Here is a 16,606-nt window from a genome sequence, read left to right on the forward strand (position 1 = left end):
TATAACCAGTTACCTTTCCATTACAGGAAAAAGAGCAGTGCCTCTCAGACCGTGCGCCGTGATGTCTTCCCATAATATCATGTGATATACACATGTCACTGGGCATCAAAAAAAAAACAACTTTATAGGAGCCAAAGTGGGCCTCGGGTTAGAAAAGGTTGAGAAGTGTGGATAGAGAGTAACATTTACAGTTACTCGTCTAAACCACGACAAAATGATATCATCTACGGGACAACGACAAGATGATATTATCTACAGGACAATAGTGCAAGGACTTTATGGGTAGCATAATTAAACCCGCAAGTCATTAAGTCAAACACGCAACCCAAACAATGAGACAAGTTTTATGCAAGCGAAACAGAAACCTGGCTGAGAGACCATCTCATGATTATCTGCCTCTAAAGACTCCACTTGCGTCAGAATAAAAGAAGAGTCGTTGACTGTGACGTAGCAAAGCACATTCTACGACAAGCTCCATGACTTGCATGATTTATGTGCAGAGCTTGGTTTACTTCTTTTTTTTTGGGGGGGGGGGGGGAGGGTAGTTACAGTAGTGTACTTTTGATCACAACCATTAAATCATTGATGCATGCACAATGTACAAGGTGAATTTCAATTTGCGGATAATGTGCAATCATAAAAGTGTGAAATTTGGTGTTTGTGGATAATAAAGTACCTTTAATGAGGGAAATAGAAACAAATCTCTGGCCCAAATATTGCAACAGCATGTCTTGAGCTGGTTCCCCTTGTGATTCCAGACTGCCGATTCATCATCAATCACCACACATTATTTGACTTTTGATTACGACGAAAGTACTGCAATGGTCTCAAAAGGATTTGGCATGGCTGAACTGGCTGCATTGGCTGAACTAAGCCCTCATCCACTCGGGGTGGAGGGGGGAGGGGGTGCACGACAGGCATCGACCTTCAATGTTTGACCAGTTTATCACAAGGCCGTAACTGACCTCAAATCAACAGAAATTCCGCTCATTATGGAGAGTCATTGTATCTAGAAGATTCACAGCTAAAGAAATTCTCTTTCGTGGAGAATGGTGAAGGGGGTGAGGGTTGCAGAATTTGAAGATTCTCTTTGGACTGGAGAGGGCGGCACTTGATCTTTTGTGAATCTGTGAATTACATGAAGTGCACTAACTCACAAACTCACAGAGATCTAGACCTGGTTGAGCTCTCATCAGCTTTTGAGAATACAAGGAAACTCCCGCTACAACAAGGTCGCCAGGACCGCCTATGATACCTCACTAAAACCAAGTACCTGGTTGTAAATGTACTAAAAATGAGACCAGCTAGAAACAGTGATGGAAAATTAGGACTGCCGAATTCATCCCATTAAAAGCAGTACTTTGTTGTAAGCAGGCTTGTTATAACAGGGTTTCCCTGAACGGGCAATGTTTTTAAATGACACACATTTAGTTTTCCTTTCAGCTTTTCATACTAATAACTATCTACAGCTAATTAATTCTCTAGGAAGGCTACAAAATCCGTCAACTGGGCGATCTGTTGCTCGCTGGGCACGGGCTGTTCTTTCCTGGGCACTGCAAAATATGACGGAGAAACGAAACACAAGAAAATGACGATGAAGATGGAGAAATGATACCTTAGGCAGAGATAGAATACTGAGGGCAAATGAAGTGCGTGAATCACTATGAATATGTGTGTCAATGACTAATTACATAATTGTGGTTCTAACTTCATGTCACAACACTCTAAAATATAATAAATCTTGCAACAACAACGACAACAACAACACAACAAATATATATAGAAATGTATGCAGATGGCAGATATCAAACACTTTTCTATAACGTAATCAAGCATTAATAAAGCATTTTGATCATGGAATAATGTTAAGAATCTTAACATTAGAGTACAAAAGAAACGTCTGATGAGCCTTTTTCTATCACAAGTCTAAGAAGCTAGCAGCACTCAAAAAAAAAAATTTAAAATAGATGAAATCCCTTCTTCTCTATCACTGTTACTAGTGCAATTTCTCAGAGTGTAGTGCTGTCCATGATTTCTGCTGTTGCTGTTGTTCAACGTTGCTCTTTTCCACTGTGGGTAGTTTTAGCGGGCACTTGTCTTTCCACAAGTATTGTGTAAAGTAAATGAACAAAGTGGATATATGTGACCCGCTACAACAAAATGATCCTAAAGTCGGGCGAGGTCGATTATTTGAAAATTGCATGATATAATCCCCTAATCTTTCTGCTTTAAATTGATATATAACACATTTTATAAAAATAATCGGCTGCGGAGATATCGATGTTTAAAAGAGAGCATGTCCAGACGTCTGGAAAATCACTGTTTCGAGAAAAGTGCCCTAAAAGTCTTCCTTTCGACGCAATCACGATCAAGGGACACGCAAGTCAGTTTTCACCTCTGGACAATAGAAGGTAAGCCCTAGCAACCCCCGTAGAGTTCATTCAAGCACATCAGCGTCGGCGGTCTCCTCACTAACCAATCAGTGACCAGGGTGTGAGAAGCAGCTGAGCATAGCGCACCCCGCGAAGTGTGCGAGCTTCACGCTTCGGTTAGCAGCAAGCAGCAAACTGACCAATGAGATCACTCTGGTCGTTGTTAGGGGCGGAATCTATCTGTGGCGCTCTATCCAAATTTTCGAACCAGTTTCTGCTTCGTTGAAACGCCAAAAAATATGGCTCAGAAAAACGCTATTTTTTATCTTTCCTTTGATCATTTTGCTTCAAAATTTCGACAGATGATAGAAGACATGTTAGACTCCAATAATATATCAAAATCAGAAAATCATAAGTTTTGACCAATTTTAATGCTCTGACCTCAAACTCGATTTTCACGGCTTCGACCGTGCGCGACTTTAGGACCTTTTTGTTGTAGCGGGTCACATAGTCTCTCCAGGCTAAAGAGTCTAATGACAAGAGAAGTGGTCAGCGAGAGATCTCACCTGGCTTCTTTGGCAGAATCATTTGACTTTCTGAGTTGTAAGCCCATCCTTCCTCTTGGACAGCTGAAAGTAGAAAAAGACAGAGAGGAAGGGAGCAAGATAACAAAACATTTCATATTATCACTGCTAAATATTGTGAAACAGCGGTCCAGTCATTAACATTTTCACATTAAGCAAATCTCTTGAGTATTATTCAATTCAATTCAATTCAATTAATACATTTATTCAGTAATAAAATTGTTCAGATATAAAATGTTTACATAATGTAGCAGGTACAGTTCAGAGAAAGCCAGAGGCTTGTTAAAACAGAATGTACCCTTGAAAACAAATCATATTGCAGTTATGGTTTAACTCTGACAGTTAGGCAATTTGGAATAGGCCATATTTGCCAAATGCTTAGAATGGGGGGGGGGGGGGGACTCAAAACTCGCTTTTGATAACCGAGTTTTCTACTTTCTTTTCTTCTTCTCGGTTTTGATAACCAAGATACCTATCACTTGGAATAAAATGGAAACCCTATTACAATGAGATTGCCAGGACCGCCAACTATAACATGCTAGACCAGCCAAATAGAGTGACGAAAAATCAAGACCACCAGATTCAACTCATAAGAACTAACTCATATGCAAGCTCAATAAAAGGGGATTTCCCTGGGTTTTAAGACAATTATCCCTTGGACAATTACATGTACCCCAGACTCTTCCCCTGACCCTAACCCTAATCCTAACCCTAAACCCACATTCCATCCCTACACCTAAACCTTAACCCTAATTTTTACTCTAACCCCATAGATCACTAACCGGTATTTAGCTGGGGGGGGGGGGGGGGGGGGGGTCTGATTCAGTTTCTTTTCTTGTACATGGAGATAAGTACAAACCATTTATTAAACTATGTGCACACAGGATGAATAACACACTTTGGAATTTATTTCCTGTTTCAGTCACACATGTCCACGAAAGTTAATCTCTATGGAAGATGCCATGTGAAAAATTCAGTAGCATAAATACAGAAACTGACAGATTCTCATCAAAATGGTTTCCCAAAACTTCCTATGAGGAGATAGAGTAAAAGTGTCCATGTTAAACTGAAAAGGAATGATTTTTTGATCATGAATTATAGCACAGAAAAGTCATCTCTGGCGTAGAAGTGTTGCGGTATGAATGCACCCAACATTATACCTTGCACATGCCAATTCCAAACTTGGCCCTGTTCACACTCACCATTTATGGCTTGCTCCTTGGACATCCCAAGGTAGAGTGCGAACTGGTCAGCCTCGATGGATGTGTAAGCACTACCTATCAAGTGGAATAGTCTCTGCCTGATTGAATCTAGTACATGAGCAGATGGAAAACAATGTCAACAGGCAAGAAGTAAGTTTAACATGGCTGAAGTCAGTCATTTCACTTGAATAGTAAAAGGTATCAAATTCTGCATCAAACACTTCATCCAAATGCACACAGTAGAAAAAAAAAATCTTTTCAATGTAACTATTAAGCCTGATTATGGCATACAAAGTCATGATTTTAACCTATCGGCAATTCATACAGTTCAAAATGCTACTAAGAAATTTAGAAAGTGACCTAAACAGTATGCACCCTATTTAACCCAAGTATTCCAACTTGCATCATTAGCTAGCTGTGGATAAAACTTGACTGTGGGCTAGTCTGCCTTTCAGACATGTTCATGAAATGCAAAATGACTTGCACAATGGAAGACTTGAGTCCAAGCTAGTCTACTTTTCAGACAAACTCACTAAATATAAAATTCCTTTCAGAATGAAAGAGTGATGGATCAAAAGGAAGAGAGGGTGAAAGAGGAAGAGGAGGGAGGAAGATAGGAGAAAGAGACAACAGATATACAGGGGAAGAACTCAAAGAAAAAGAAATGTACAAGAGATGGACTGGAACATATTTTGAAAAAGACTAGAGCCAAAGGCAAGATTCCCAGCATGTAAGCAAGGACACAACATTCTATGCAAAGTATCAAAACAGAAGAACAATAGAAACTAGAAACTGAGAGATAAAAGAGGAGGTAGCGACAGCTGATACCGACTGTCCGGGTACTTACATCATACTTTGGAATGATAACAATACAGGAAATCTGTGCGTGTGTGTGTGTGTGTGTGTGTGTGTGTGTGGGGGGGGGGGGGGATACACGAGCACGCAGATTTCTTTTGAAGCGTGCATTCTTATCTCTTGCAATATCTCAAAATAGAGCTACTCACATAATATGCTCACATGCACAAAGAGACTCAAAAATAGTCAAATGACACACAAATGAGAAAATCAGACTTTGTACAATACAGTAAGTGGGTAAAACCATCCAAAACAGACAAAGTAAGGAAAAAACACATGGGAGGCACCATGTTATCTGAGAAAGACACTGACTGCAATTGACCGACAATTTGCCCTACATTGATGGAAGTAAGCATTGAAGTGATCAGTGTTTTTAGAAGTAGCCATGACAAAAGAAATCCTGTATAGAATGCTGCAGGTACTGGATGATTGTTGTTGTTGTTGTTTTGGTTTTAATGGCGTGTATATTATTCAACTAGATGGAAATTCTTGCGTCCAGTCGTTTAAAAATTGACACGAGAATTTCATCCATTGGAAAGACAGTGACTGCCTGTCATACACAACTTCATGCTCAGGGTAATGTTGAGCTCAACTTGGCACCCCGAGTGACTTCAAGAGGGGGTAACATTTAACCCACTGAAGACTAGTTCTGAGCGTACTTGGGTAGGTGTCTATGGGAAGTGCGCGTCATCATAGGAAAATCTGCTTATCCTCAACGGGTTAAAGGACAGACACAGTTAACATTGTGTGACCTGGCCGACCCCAATTCACAAGCATATAACTGATTTGTTGACTCCTGAGGACCCACTGTATTCACACATACACACACACAAAGACATTGTTGTTATTATTGTTGTTTTTCTTCCTCTTCCCCCATCCCCTTCTCATCTTTACTTGATACATGTACATACTTTGAAAGCAGAAGCAATCATTCCATTAATCTTTATCTCCTATTGTTACACCCTCCTTCCTTCTCCATCCCCCCCCCCCCCCCCCCCCCCACCCATTCATCCCTCAACGAGCCACTAAGTCAGGTATCAATAGCCTCATTGTTCTTCATAGCACTGATTGGGACACAGCCAAAGCAGTGCTAGTGTGGCTGATCCTTTGTCTAGTGATGTACATAAAGAAGCACAGCTTGGCTACCAATATCACAGCCACAGGAAGTCCAATGCCATTTACTTCACACCCGGTCTGATCCTGATAAGCTGCTCAGGACAAAGTCCAACCCAGGCTCTATTTCATCCTCCTAATTCTCCTCAATCTTTTCTTCATGAAGCTCACCTTACCTGAGACTGCTCAATGAATTATCAGCAGACACCAGAGTCAATTTGATCTGCCTAAGTAGCCAAGCTACCACTTCATCAATGAATGGGGGAATGATTCTGCCAGTGTGTATTAATAAAGAATGTGCCAAGACTTAACTTCCTGTCCTTAGACTTAGCTCTCGCTTGCTCTGTATTAACCACAGAGTTAATCAAGTCTGTCCCGAGTCTTTTAAAGTTTCAAAGACTAGAGGATTGTGATTAGAGATGCCAGTTGAAATGACAAAGAGGGTTTGAAGTACATCTACATGAAGCTCCTTTGTACATCAAAAAGCTTGAACTTTGAAACTGCCAGGGCCTGAATTCAGGCTTTTGCCTGAAAACTGGCATTCCTGTGTGATTGATGGTATACTTATAATACATGAACACAGGTAGGAGACTCTCTCTATAAATGCAGCACAACATAACAAAGCAAAATATTAGGCAAAACAAAACCAAATTAACAATGACAAAAAAAAAAAGAACAGGAAATTGGTATTGCTGACCCTGGAAAGGGCACAAACTGATCACACAAGGGAGTGGAGCAACTTAGTGAGGAAACGGTGTTGGTTCATGGAGTAAATTGAAAGGAGATAAAATGCTACAAAAGTATCAAGTTATTAAAGTGTCAGGAGCACAGGGGTTTTTTATTGTATTCCAGAGTCAAGTCTTCTGTCTGTTTCGGTGGCTGCAAAATTACATGTAATTGTTCTAACCACATCTGGCACAGACTGAGGAAATGAATCAGATCTCGCTGAAACAAACTCGAGTGCATCTTGTTAAGGGCATATATCAAAATATGTGATTAGTGGGGGAAAAAAGACAATTCAAGTCCCACTATAAAACCATTTTTATTGTCTTTTTTTTGGAAACATCATTTTACTATTTCTTGCTCATGTTTCACGAGGTATGGTTAACAAAAAGCATTCATTAGAGTCATAAATAGTTCACATGTAATTGTTTGGTGCCATTGCATAATCTTCCACCCCTTCTTAATTGCTAACTTGATAACTAAGTCTTTAATTTGTGACATGTTTTATAAGGTTTCATTTTCTATTTCTGCTTGAAATTGTCAGACTTTTCGTAAATCTCTTCCTGGTTTTGAGTAGATGTAATGAATTCAGTTCATTCAGTCTAATACTTCTCCAGTGTAACATATGAAGTGAACTTCAGAGTTTACCAATGCATTGACTACATGATCATATTTCTGCAGTAAATTTTGCCACCACTTGGATTGAAATGATTTCCCAAGCTTTGCAGATGTTGCTTTACATGCCCAGTAGTCAAAGTTTAGAAGGTAGAGACACTAACGGCTGCAGTTTGCTCATTGCAACATTTTTTTTTCTGCCCATCAACTCAGATTTTACATTCAATTTAAGACACACTTATTTCCCTACTTCATTTGATACACATTAAAAAAAAACTCACAAGAAATAACTGTTATCTAAGTGACATCAGAATTCCAGGTTAAAGGGTAAATTTTCCAAAATTTGAATTCAAAGTAGCAAATCTAATACATAAAACATCAGATATCTTACCATCTAAAAGCGTTTTCCTGCTCCCTGCAAAGGGCTGTACAACTCAAACTTTATGGGGGTGGGGGATGAGGGGTTACCATTAGAACACACATCTTTATAGACATAGCAAGTTCTGCCATCCTGTTTTTTTCCCCCGGCTACCTTTTCTGTTGATTTGTTTTCATCCCCAACTTACCTTGAAGAGAAGAAATGATCTCCTTGATACTGTCTGACCATTCCCGATTGAGGGCGGTATACAGTTTTGAAGAGGTGAAGTCCCTCTGCCACATGTTCTGGCCAATCTCCCAGATGTACCCAAGCTCTGGATCAGCCTACAGGTGGTGGTGATGTGGTTTGGACAGAGCATAGTCAGCACATGATGCTGTGTTACAATACCAGGAAGCATTTCACGCTGGATTTAAGTCTATCTCAAAAGCTAAGATCCACTAAAAATCGTGGTATTCTGTGTGTGTCTTAAATGGTAATCTAACATCCTGGTGAGACTTTTAAGACTCTTTTTTTCTTCATGTGGCCACTGATAGACAAAATGAAATAAGTGACAAATAATTTTTCTGTGAATTTGGACAACAATCTGAAGTGGATTCTGAAAGGCTGATAACACTTAATGTGCAGGAAAACCAGTGATATAACACAATTTTTAAGTTGATTTGAACTTTCAACATCAACTTAAATTCTTTGCGAAGGTAGTTGCTTGTTTGGGGGTTCATTCAAAGTTTGCTTGATTCCCAATATGCCCACTGTGTGCGTGGGTATTTTTTTCAATATTCGACCATAAGCAGGAAAATACCTTCAACAGAACAGTGAAAAAACAAAACAAACAGATGATGAACATACAGTCAAAAGATGACATGTCCATTGTGTGATAATATCAAAGAAGTGTATATTTTAATATCAGTAGGCCATCTGGATAATGCTTTCATTAAGCACAGGAAATTTGTGACATTTCATGTGCACAAAATTTAATGCCGCGTTTACATCATGTTCCCGGCGGCCACTGCAGCCCTGTCTGCCCAAAGCGTATTCCGCCATGGGTGGATGAGACATTCTCCCGTTTCCCCTCTTCGTATTCTACATATGTCATTCCAGTACTCACCCCGGTGAACATATAGCTATCAGATGCTGTTCTCACAGCATCTGGTCAGGCTAGACTATTAATATTTTCCGTTACGGACTGCCACCAAGTTTTGTCTATGGCCTATTACATGCTGTTGTATTTTGTTGCATTCACTTCATTTTATTACGGCATACACGGTTTCTCATAAGCACACGGATTGCCGTGGCAATTTTTTTGACAATTTAAAAATCTGACACAGCATCCACGGCAATTACAGCCTGTCACATTTGCCTCTCCCGTTTCACCACGCTGTCTCACGTCCATCCCATTTTGTCCCCAGTGGCCCGAAATGTGACTGCCTTTGCCGCCAGGAATATGGTGTAAACGCAGCTTTTACATGATTGGGTGATGGTGGCAAGTGTCTTTATTTTCCCAAGCAGCATCATTTTAGAAGGCTTTCTGACATTCAAAATGTGTTCTAACTTGTAGAAACATAAAAGTGATCATGTGAAAACACCAATGCCGTAACTTGCAACTTTCATAAAAGGTTCGGCTTGGTTTTGTTTCATTTATTTCACTTTCCCTTGGATCATTCCTAACAGCCAAAAATTTGCAGGGATTTTACACAAGGTTTGCTTGACCTTGTCACTACACCATCTTCACGGCTAGAAAAACTCCATCATGAGTCATGAAAAATATAGTGCTCATCTGACATCACCATACAGTTGGTTCATAAACACCTACATATTGTACAATTCATCCCACATTGGAATGCCATTCTGTTTTGTTTTGTTTTTTGGCTGACCCCTTTTCCGTGTGGACAACGTATGTGTGGACTCTGAATGCAGTTGGTTTGCTTTTTTCTTCGTTCTTAGTTTCTTTGTTTCTTTGTTCAGTTTTGTCGGCTTGGTTACCACCCGCTTCGGATTGTCATTAATGTTTGCAGAATGGTTGTTTTTGTTTTTTGTTTGTTTTGTGTCAATGGTTGCATGAAGGGGGTCTCCGGGATTTTCGTTTTCATTTTTATTGGAGGGTTGAGCAGCATTGGAGACACACACAGCATATCATGGTTTTTGGTCAGTCTTGGGATTGGGATCGACTTCGCTTCTTGTGAGGCAGGCCGCAGATCTTCTTTTAAAGTCTTATTTTATTGTTTATTTCAATTTCGCAGATATTGTATTTTGTAGTGTCAGTTTGTGTTTTTGAATATTTTTGTGAGGTAATATGGGGGGGGCGACGGGTGGCTGACTTTTTTTTTTTTTTTTTTGGATCAGATTTTTAATTTGGGGAGTGTGTGAGGGGAGGGTTGGGAGAGTAAAGGGATCTGTTTTGTAACTATGTCACCCTTTTATCGGTGTGATCATGAGTTTGTAAATTGTGATTTGATATTGTGTAATATACAATGATACATAGCTTGTATTTTTATGCAAGAGATTTTAAAAGGTACAGTTATGAATAGTGTATTATGATAATCAGTGGCACATAAATCTGTAACGCTGGATGCGCCTGGAAGGGATATCAGCGGACTACAGTTATTTAGTTAACTTTGCCCAATGCCTGGCAGCCCTGTCAGGTGCATTCAGTGTTTGGGTATTTTTGTGTTATTGTATTGATTGATTATTTTGAGCTTTGTAATTGATTATATATTGTATGATTTCTGCCGAATAAAAAAAATAAATAATAATAATAATAACAATTCTCAGAATATCAGGTGTGTGTGTTTGTCTTGTAGAGAGGAACTTACTGTTTTCACTGAAGGTGGTATCCTCTTCCACAGGAATTTTGCATTATTTCTGCAGACAAGAGGAAAGAATGAATGAGTCAGAAATTGCAGGATATTCTTGTTATTAATATACAAAAATAACAATAAAACAATGGATTAAAAGACAACAAGATGCATGAATAGATAAAATCCACCAATCAATCAAATAGGAAAAGAAGTAATTTGTCATAACTGCATGAACAGGAGACAGTTTAACAAGTCTATGTTTAGTAGCACTATAAGAGCTTTTCTACACAAAGAACTTCACAAACTTTGTCTCACAAATATCTTGCATGAGAGATTTTGCAATTGTACCTATCCACAAAATGTCTCTTTACTAATTACTTCTGGAATAATACTCATACACAATGAATACATGAATATATACAGGCTGTAATACTCATACACGATGAATACATGAATAACAATACAGATATTACAATCATAATAAACAGTCTTCTTACACTTAAATGGTAAATATATGGTCTACAATCTAACTGGAAAATTACCATGAACTCAAATTTTATGTACAAGTGCTTTTCCTCATTTCTGCACTCAAAACATGGTAAAACATGGTCATACTTGATTATAGACCAATGTCAATCTATGCAGGAGCAGTAAGAAAGCACTTTGAAAATTACATCACAGCCATGTGACCAGTATCAAATTAACTCTCTACAGACAACCATTTCATGTCATTCACAAAGTGTACAAGTTGGTGGCTGTTGATATCAGAAAAGTTCATGTTCCCATAGTACTCTTCCACAACAAATAATCTATTATTTCAAAATTAAAATTTTTGTGCGGTTTCTTTTTCAAATCATATTCATACTATACACATTACAGTAACCTTTTCCTCTCACTTTCCTGTTTGTTTGTTTGTTTGTTTGTTCTCAGAATGACTTCACAAGAGTTGGTGAGCCTCTGTTTAAAAAAAAAAACAACAAAAAACAGGTTTCCATGCTACTTGCAGTTGCTATGGGTAGGTCAAAATTTACACACAATTCTTTTCACTTCAATACATAAACGAACTTTTTGATGTGCACTACATGTATTGATGTGACATATCGATACTAAAAAAAAAGAAAAAAAAAGGACTTACCTTTTGATACAAATGGGCTACCTATAAATTAGTCATTTATGTGATAACCCCCTGTACAATACTCACAGATCATTTTGAAGTAAGTAGAGTGTTAGCAATTTCTTGTAAACTTCAGGTGCAGCAACCCCACCTGGGGCCTGGAGATGAAAGCAGAACAGAATGGAAAGTGAAAAGTGTGTTACAGATCAAAGCTGATCCATGTTACGGACAGCTCCTCAGATAAATTGAGGAATATTTTTTTTTCCAAAATAAAAAAGAATTATAGTAACTGTAATAGAATTGGACATGAAATAAGCTTGATAATTTATATGTTACAATATAACTCTACAAAACTTTTTATGCCAGGGATATAACATGTATTTTTTTTTTTGGGGGGGGGGGGGGGGGGCGTGCTTCTTGCAGAGATGCCAACTTCTTGACATAACTAAGACAGAATATCCTTTCTACAAAATCAAATTTTGGAGAGGAAAATCAGATTTTCATGAAATCTTGACACCATCATTAGCCCGTTGGCCCTGGGCAAGTGAAATTTCAGGAAAAAAAAAAATGTTTCTCCGGTAAGAACGGACAAGTAAAATGTCGCTACTTCATCAACATTGATGAGAAAAATTGCATAGCATTCACACTTTTCACACCCATTTAGGCTTGTCTTTTAACATTTTTGTAGGGGTTGCAAGAATTCAGTAGTACACCTTTTTATATGATGACCTGGTTTTCCAGAGTTTTCGGCAGTTTATACTGGCTCCACTTGTTCATTTCTTTTATTTGACAGATGAAAAGTCATACTTTCAAGAGGCAATATCACATTATTGCTATTTACTCTGCTTATCATCCTAAATACTATACAATCATATTGCTTGACTTTTCTGTTTGTGAATTCATTTTAAAGTAATGAAAAGTGGTACTATATGTATTGTTTATGTATCCATGTTACATGTACTGTAATTGTGTTTGAACTTGATAATATGATGTTTTGATGTTTATGAATACATGTGTGTATTGTCCATGCAGGGCCTCCAAACACAACAGTGTTCAACTCACTGATGAAGCCACCCTGTGAAAACAAGACCAAATAGATAAGTTAAATAAATAAATGAATGAGTACCTATACCTAGGCCTCACTCTCACATCCAAACTCTCCTGAAGGAAGACACACATCCTTAATGCCACCCTGAAAGCAAAACGGATGTTAGGATTCATCAAGAGAAACCTGAAACGTTGTCACCTAAATATCAAAGAAAAAGCATACATCTTCTTCATCTGGCCCTACCTGGAATTATCTAAATTACTGCTCTACTCTCTGGAACCCTCATCATGCAACTACTGTATACGCTGTTATTTTCGTGTGCAGATATTTTCGCAAATGAGGAAATGAGGAGATCATACGGCTGTTTTCGCGAATTGACACCGACGCTAACATTAATACACTATCACCCAAGTGCGTTGAGACATATTCGACCCAACTTTGATTCGCAAAACAACAGCTCTCAGAGCTAACAATACCAATCCAATGAAGAGCTGCCAGGTTCGTGCAGAATGTGCACCAGCGCACAGAGAGCACAACAGCTACGCTGCAGAAAATGCAAGCAGTGGGACACACTACAATCCAGGAGGGAAGCTGCCATCAAGGCAATGATATACGAAATCACCAATGATCTCATTGCCATCAACAAAGACACCTAGTCCTATCTGATGACTGACGTAAGACTGCAAAATTATCATCCTTTCAAGTGTCAACCTCTGACAACTCAGGGGGTCTACAGGTACTCCTTCATGCCAACAGCAGTAATTTTAAGGCTATATGGAATACACTACTGCACTCCCTGCAAACACATGCCAGTCGTCAATTCAAAAATTCAAAAATGGCGAGTGACTACTCAGCAAATTAAGCATGCGCGTGCGTGGCTGGAAGTGCAGCGATCTATTGCGTGCATGCGCTCTATGGTAGCAGTATGCACGGTCGACAGATCGAGTGAACTGCCGATTATCAGATGTACCATTTGCACATGCTGCATATTAAATCATCATTTTCGGTAAGTTGTAAAATGTGAATTTCAATTTTGATAGCATAGATATGAAGTCTCATTACTATTTTGTTTGTTCGATGAGTTTGAGGTGACAAAAAATGAACCAAAGTATCAAAATTCAAGCCGATCGCCATGTGATCATTGAATTCTCTTCATGTTTGTCGGTCCGTTGGTACAGCCCTGTCGCGCTACTTACAGCGACTGGGCTGTGTATAGCTATAGTTAACTTTTGTGTAGCAGTTTTCTTCCATAGAAGTGTACAGGATATCTTTGAAGATATTTTTCATCAGCTGAAATTGCTAATCAAATTGGAGTTTTGAAATTATTCCCTGCATGTCTTTTCGTGCGTCAGGTGGAATATAGTGTGCATGTGGTAACTATAAACCCACTCGGCTTCGCCTCGTGGGTAAGCATTCCATAGTTTAACTATACACAGCCCAGTCGCTGTAAGTACGTAGCGCGACAGGGTTGTACCAGCGGACCTCCAAACACGAAGAGAGTTCAACGATCGCATGCGATCGCTTTGAATTTTGATACTTTAGATCATTTTTTTGTCACCTCAAACTCATCTGACAAACAAAATGATAATAGAACTTCATATCTATGCTATCAATATTGAAATTTGAATTTAACAACTTACCTAAAATGATGGTTATATGCAGCATCGTCTTTCACGCCAGGGCCCAGGCCATTCCGAATATCGGGAGGTCACATGATCTGAATGCCCTTTCAAAAGGTTGCGCTGTCAACGGTGCTGCTACACCAACACTCAAGGAACGCATCGCACGCACGCAAAAGATATCTCCGCAGAGATCAAGGCGCCATCTTGAATTCTGCAATGATGAACCCGACGGTGTAAGGGAATCCGCCAGAAAGTGTCATTTTTTTTTTGTTCCACGGACTTATCGCGAGGGCTCTCAATGGACTTACAAACCTTCTATAATACAAGCATGCACTTAAGTTGACCGAAAGATCGGTCTGTATCTGTCCGTCGGGGAATGTTCCGCGGAGACTGCGTCTGGCTTCACGGATCCCCTCCGTATACAGACCGAAGTCAATGATTGCGGCTCCTGTGTGGAGCAGTCGCGCACAGATCAAACGTTACGATAAACCAAATTTCAGACAGCTTTTTTACATTCAAACAAGTATGACATGACATGACACATTATGCAGCAATATTTGGGATAAATTTCTCACATTGTGCAATCGAAATACTCACATAACCTCGGTTATAATGCAGAAATTTTATCGATATCGCAACATCGCCGTTCGCGAGCAGTAAGTCGCCATTTTGAATCTGTAACAATTGCTAAGCCAATCACATGCGAGGTACGTGTTTTAGTAAAACAAACACGTAGAAACTACCTCGCATATGATTGGCTAATAGATTCATAGTGTATGTTTCTGCAGTTTGAATGTGACGACGCGACAGGCTGTGTTTTACGTTGAAAATTCTCCTAAAATGTTGGATTATTCATTAATCTGGTGAGTGTAACGTATTCTTAAAAAAATAATTTCACCATACAAGCTTAAATTTGCCGACCTAGGGCCGTGAATTAGACGCAATCGAGAAGGGTGAGGTACCTCACCCAATTTTCCATAGAGACAGTGGTTAAGAACATCCACACAGCAATGGGTACTGCAACCTTCCGTCTGTCTACGGAGGACAGCGTTAATGGCAAAATATAAAAGAGTCCTCCGGACTGACGGATCTTTCTGTCTAGCACTTAAGGTGAGTAACGTTTGGTAACGTGTACATTGTTTATAAAGAACGTGTAAATTTTCATAAGTTTTGTAGTTGTGTTGGGGTTCCCCACTTTGAAGGTGCCCGCTCGCTTGTCAGACGCTGTATTCACACAGCGTATTAACAGCGCAGAGCTACCAAGTCTCACGCATTCTGAGTGAGACTCGAGCATTTAGGGGTAGTCTCACGATCTCACGCATGGCACCCATTTTTCTCACGCATTGGGCAAAGTCTGCAATTTGGGCCCATAAAAAAGGAGCATAGCTCAAATTGAAGGAATATTTTCCTTTTGTCTTTCAAAATAAGTAAAAAATGGTCTAGTCACTTATGTATGCACATGATCGCACCATTAAGAGCTAAAAATTGAAAAAGCTCCCTACCGTGGGAGGCGCCATGGGGGGAGGCGGGCCGGGACCCCTCCCACACCCTCGCTTGTGCGCACATTCGCTCGCCGAGATGCCGAGTCATGAAAATCTCGCTCATAGAACTTTTTTGAACTTGGCATCCCTGACAGCGTCTGGTCTGGCTATCCAATCATAGTTATCTTGTGCACACAATTCCGACTGACGCACTCAGACCTGTGCGTCATTTGTATATTGGACTTTGCTGAGGTATAATGGCTAGATGTATAAATCTACTTTTCCCCGCAGTTGTTCGTAGATAGGGCAATCATGCCATGCCAGCAATGCAATGCCCAATGCCACTGCACAATGCATGGCAATGCCATGCCATCACATCCAATGGCAATGTATTAGGCATACACAAAAATCAGTATATGGGACTTGAAGATGGCCGTGCGAACCCATTTGTCACTGCTCCCGTATGACAAATAAAATGGTGCTTATTGACAATCTCTCCTGTCTGCTATACTAAAAGTCACGGCACACAACGGACGGCAGCATTTCACATCGCTGACAAAGTAACAGTTCACGATACATACCTCCAGTTCTTGCTGTTCACACTGTTCTACGAGAGCGAGAGCGTCGAAGGAAGCCATTTTGCTTCTGCTGAAGGCAAACAACCTGAAATTGGAGGACAAGTTCAGTAGGTGCCCGTGCAAGC

At 39.7% G+C, this 16,606-nt stretch overlaps 1 protein-coding gene across 1 annotated transcript; it reads right to left on the bottom strand.

The window, feature by feature from the left end:
- Positions 1 to 1,420: 1,420 nt before the first annotated feature.
- Positions 1,421 to 16,567, bottom strand: LOC139735943 (COP9 signalosome complex subunit 8-like). Its single transcript, XM_071646697.1, has 7 exons — positions 16,485 to 16,567; positions 11,840 to 11,910; positions 10,654 to 10,702; positions 8,031 to 8,166; positions 4,159 to 4,266; positions 2,939 to 3,001; positions 1,421 to 1,553 (listed from the first exon to the last, which is right to left on the bottom strand). The coding sequence occupies exons 1-7, from the start codon at positions 16,539 to 16,541 to the stop codon at positions 1,474 to 1,476; spliced, it is 564 nt and encodes a 187-aa protein (XP_071502798.1). The 5' UTR covers positions 16,542 to 16,567; the 3' UTR covers positions 1,421 to 1,473.
- Positions 16,568 to 16,606: the final 39 nt, after the last annotated feature.

This window comes from Diadema antillarum, unplaced genomic scaffold, assembly GCF_040938485.1.
Source record: "Diadema antillarum isolate AM-2024a unplaced genomic scaffold, OU_Dant_1.0 seq00000611_RagTag, whole genome shotgun sequence".
Classification (NCBI taxonomy): Eukaryota; Metazoa; Echinodermata; class Echinoidea; order Diadematoida; family Diadematidae; genus Diadema; species Diadema antillarum.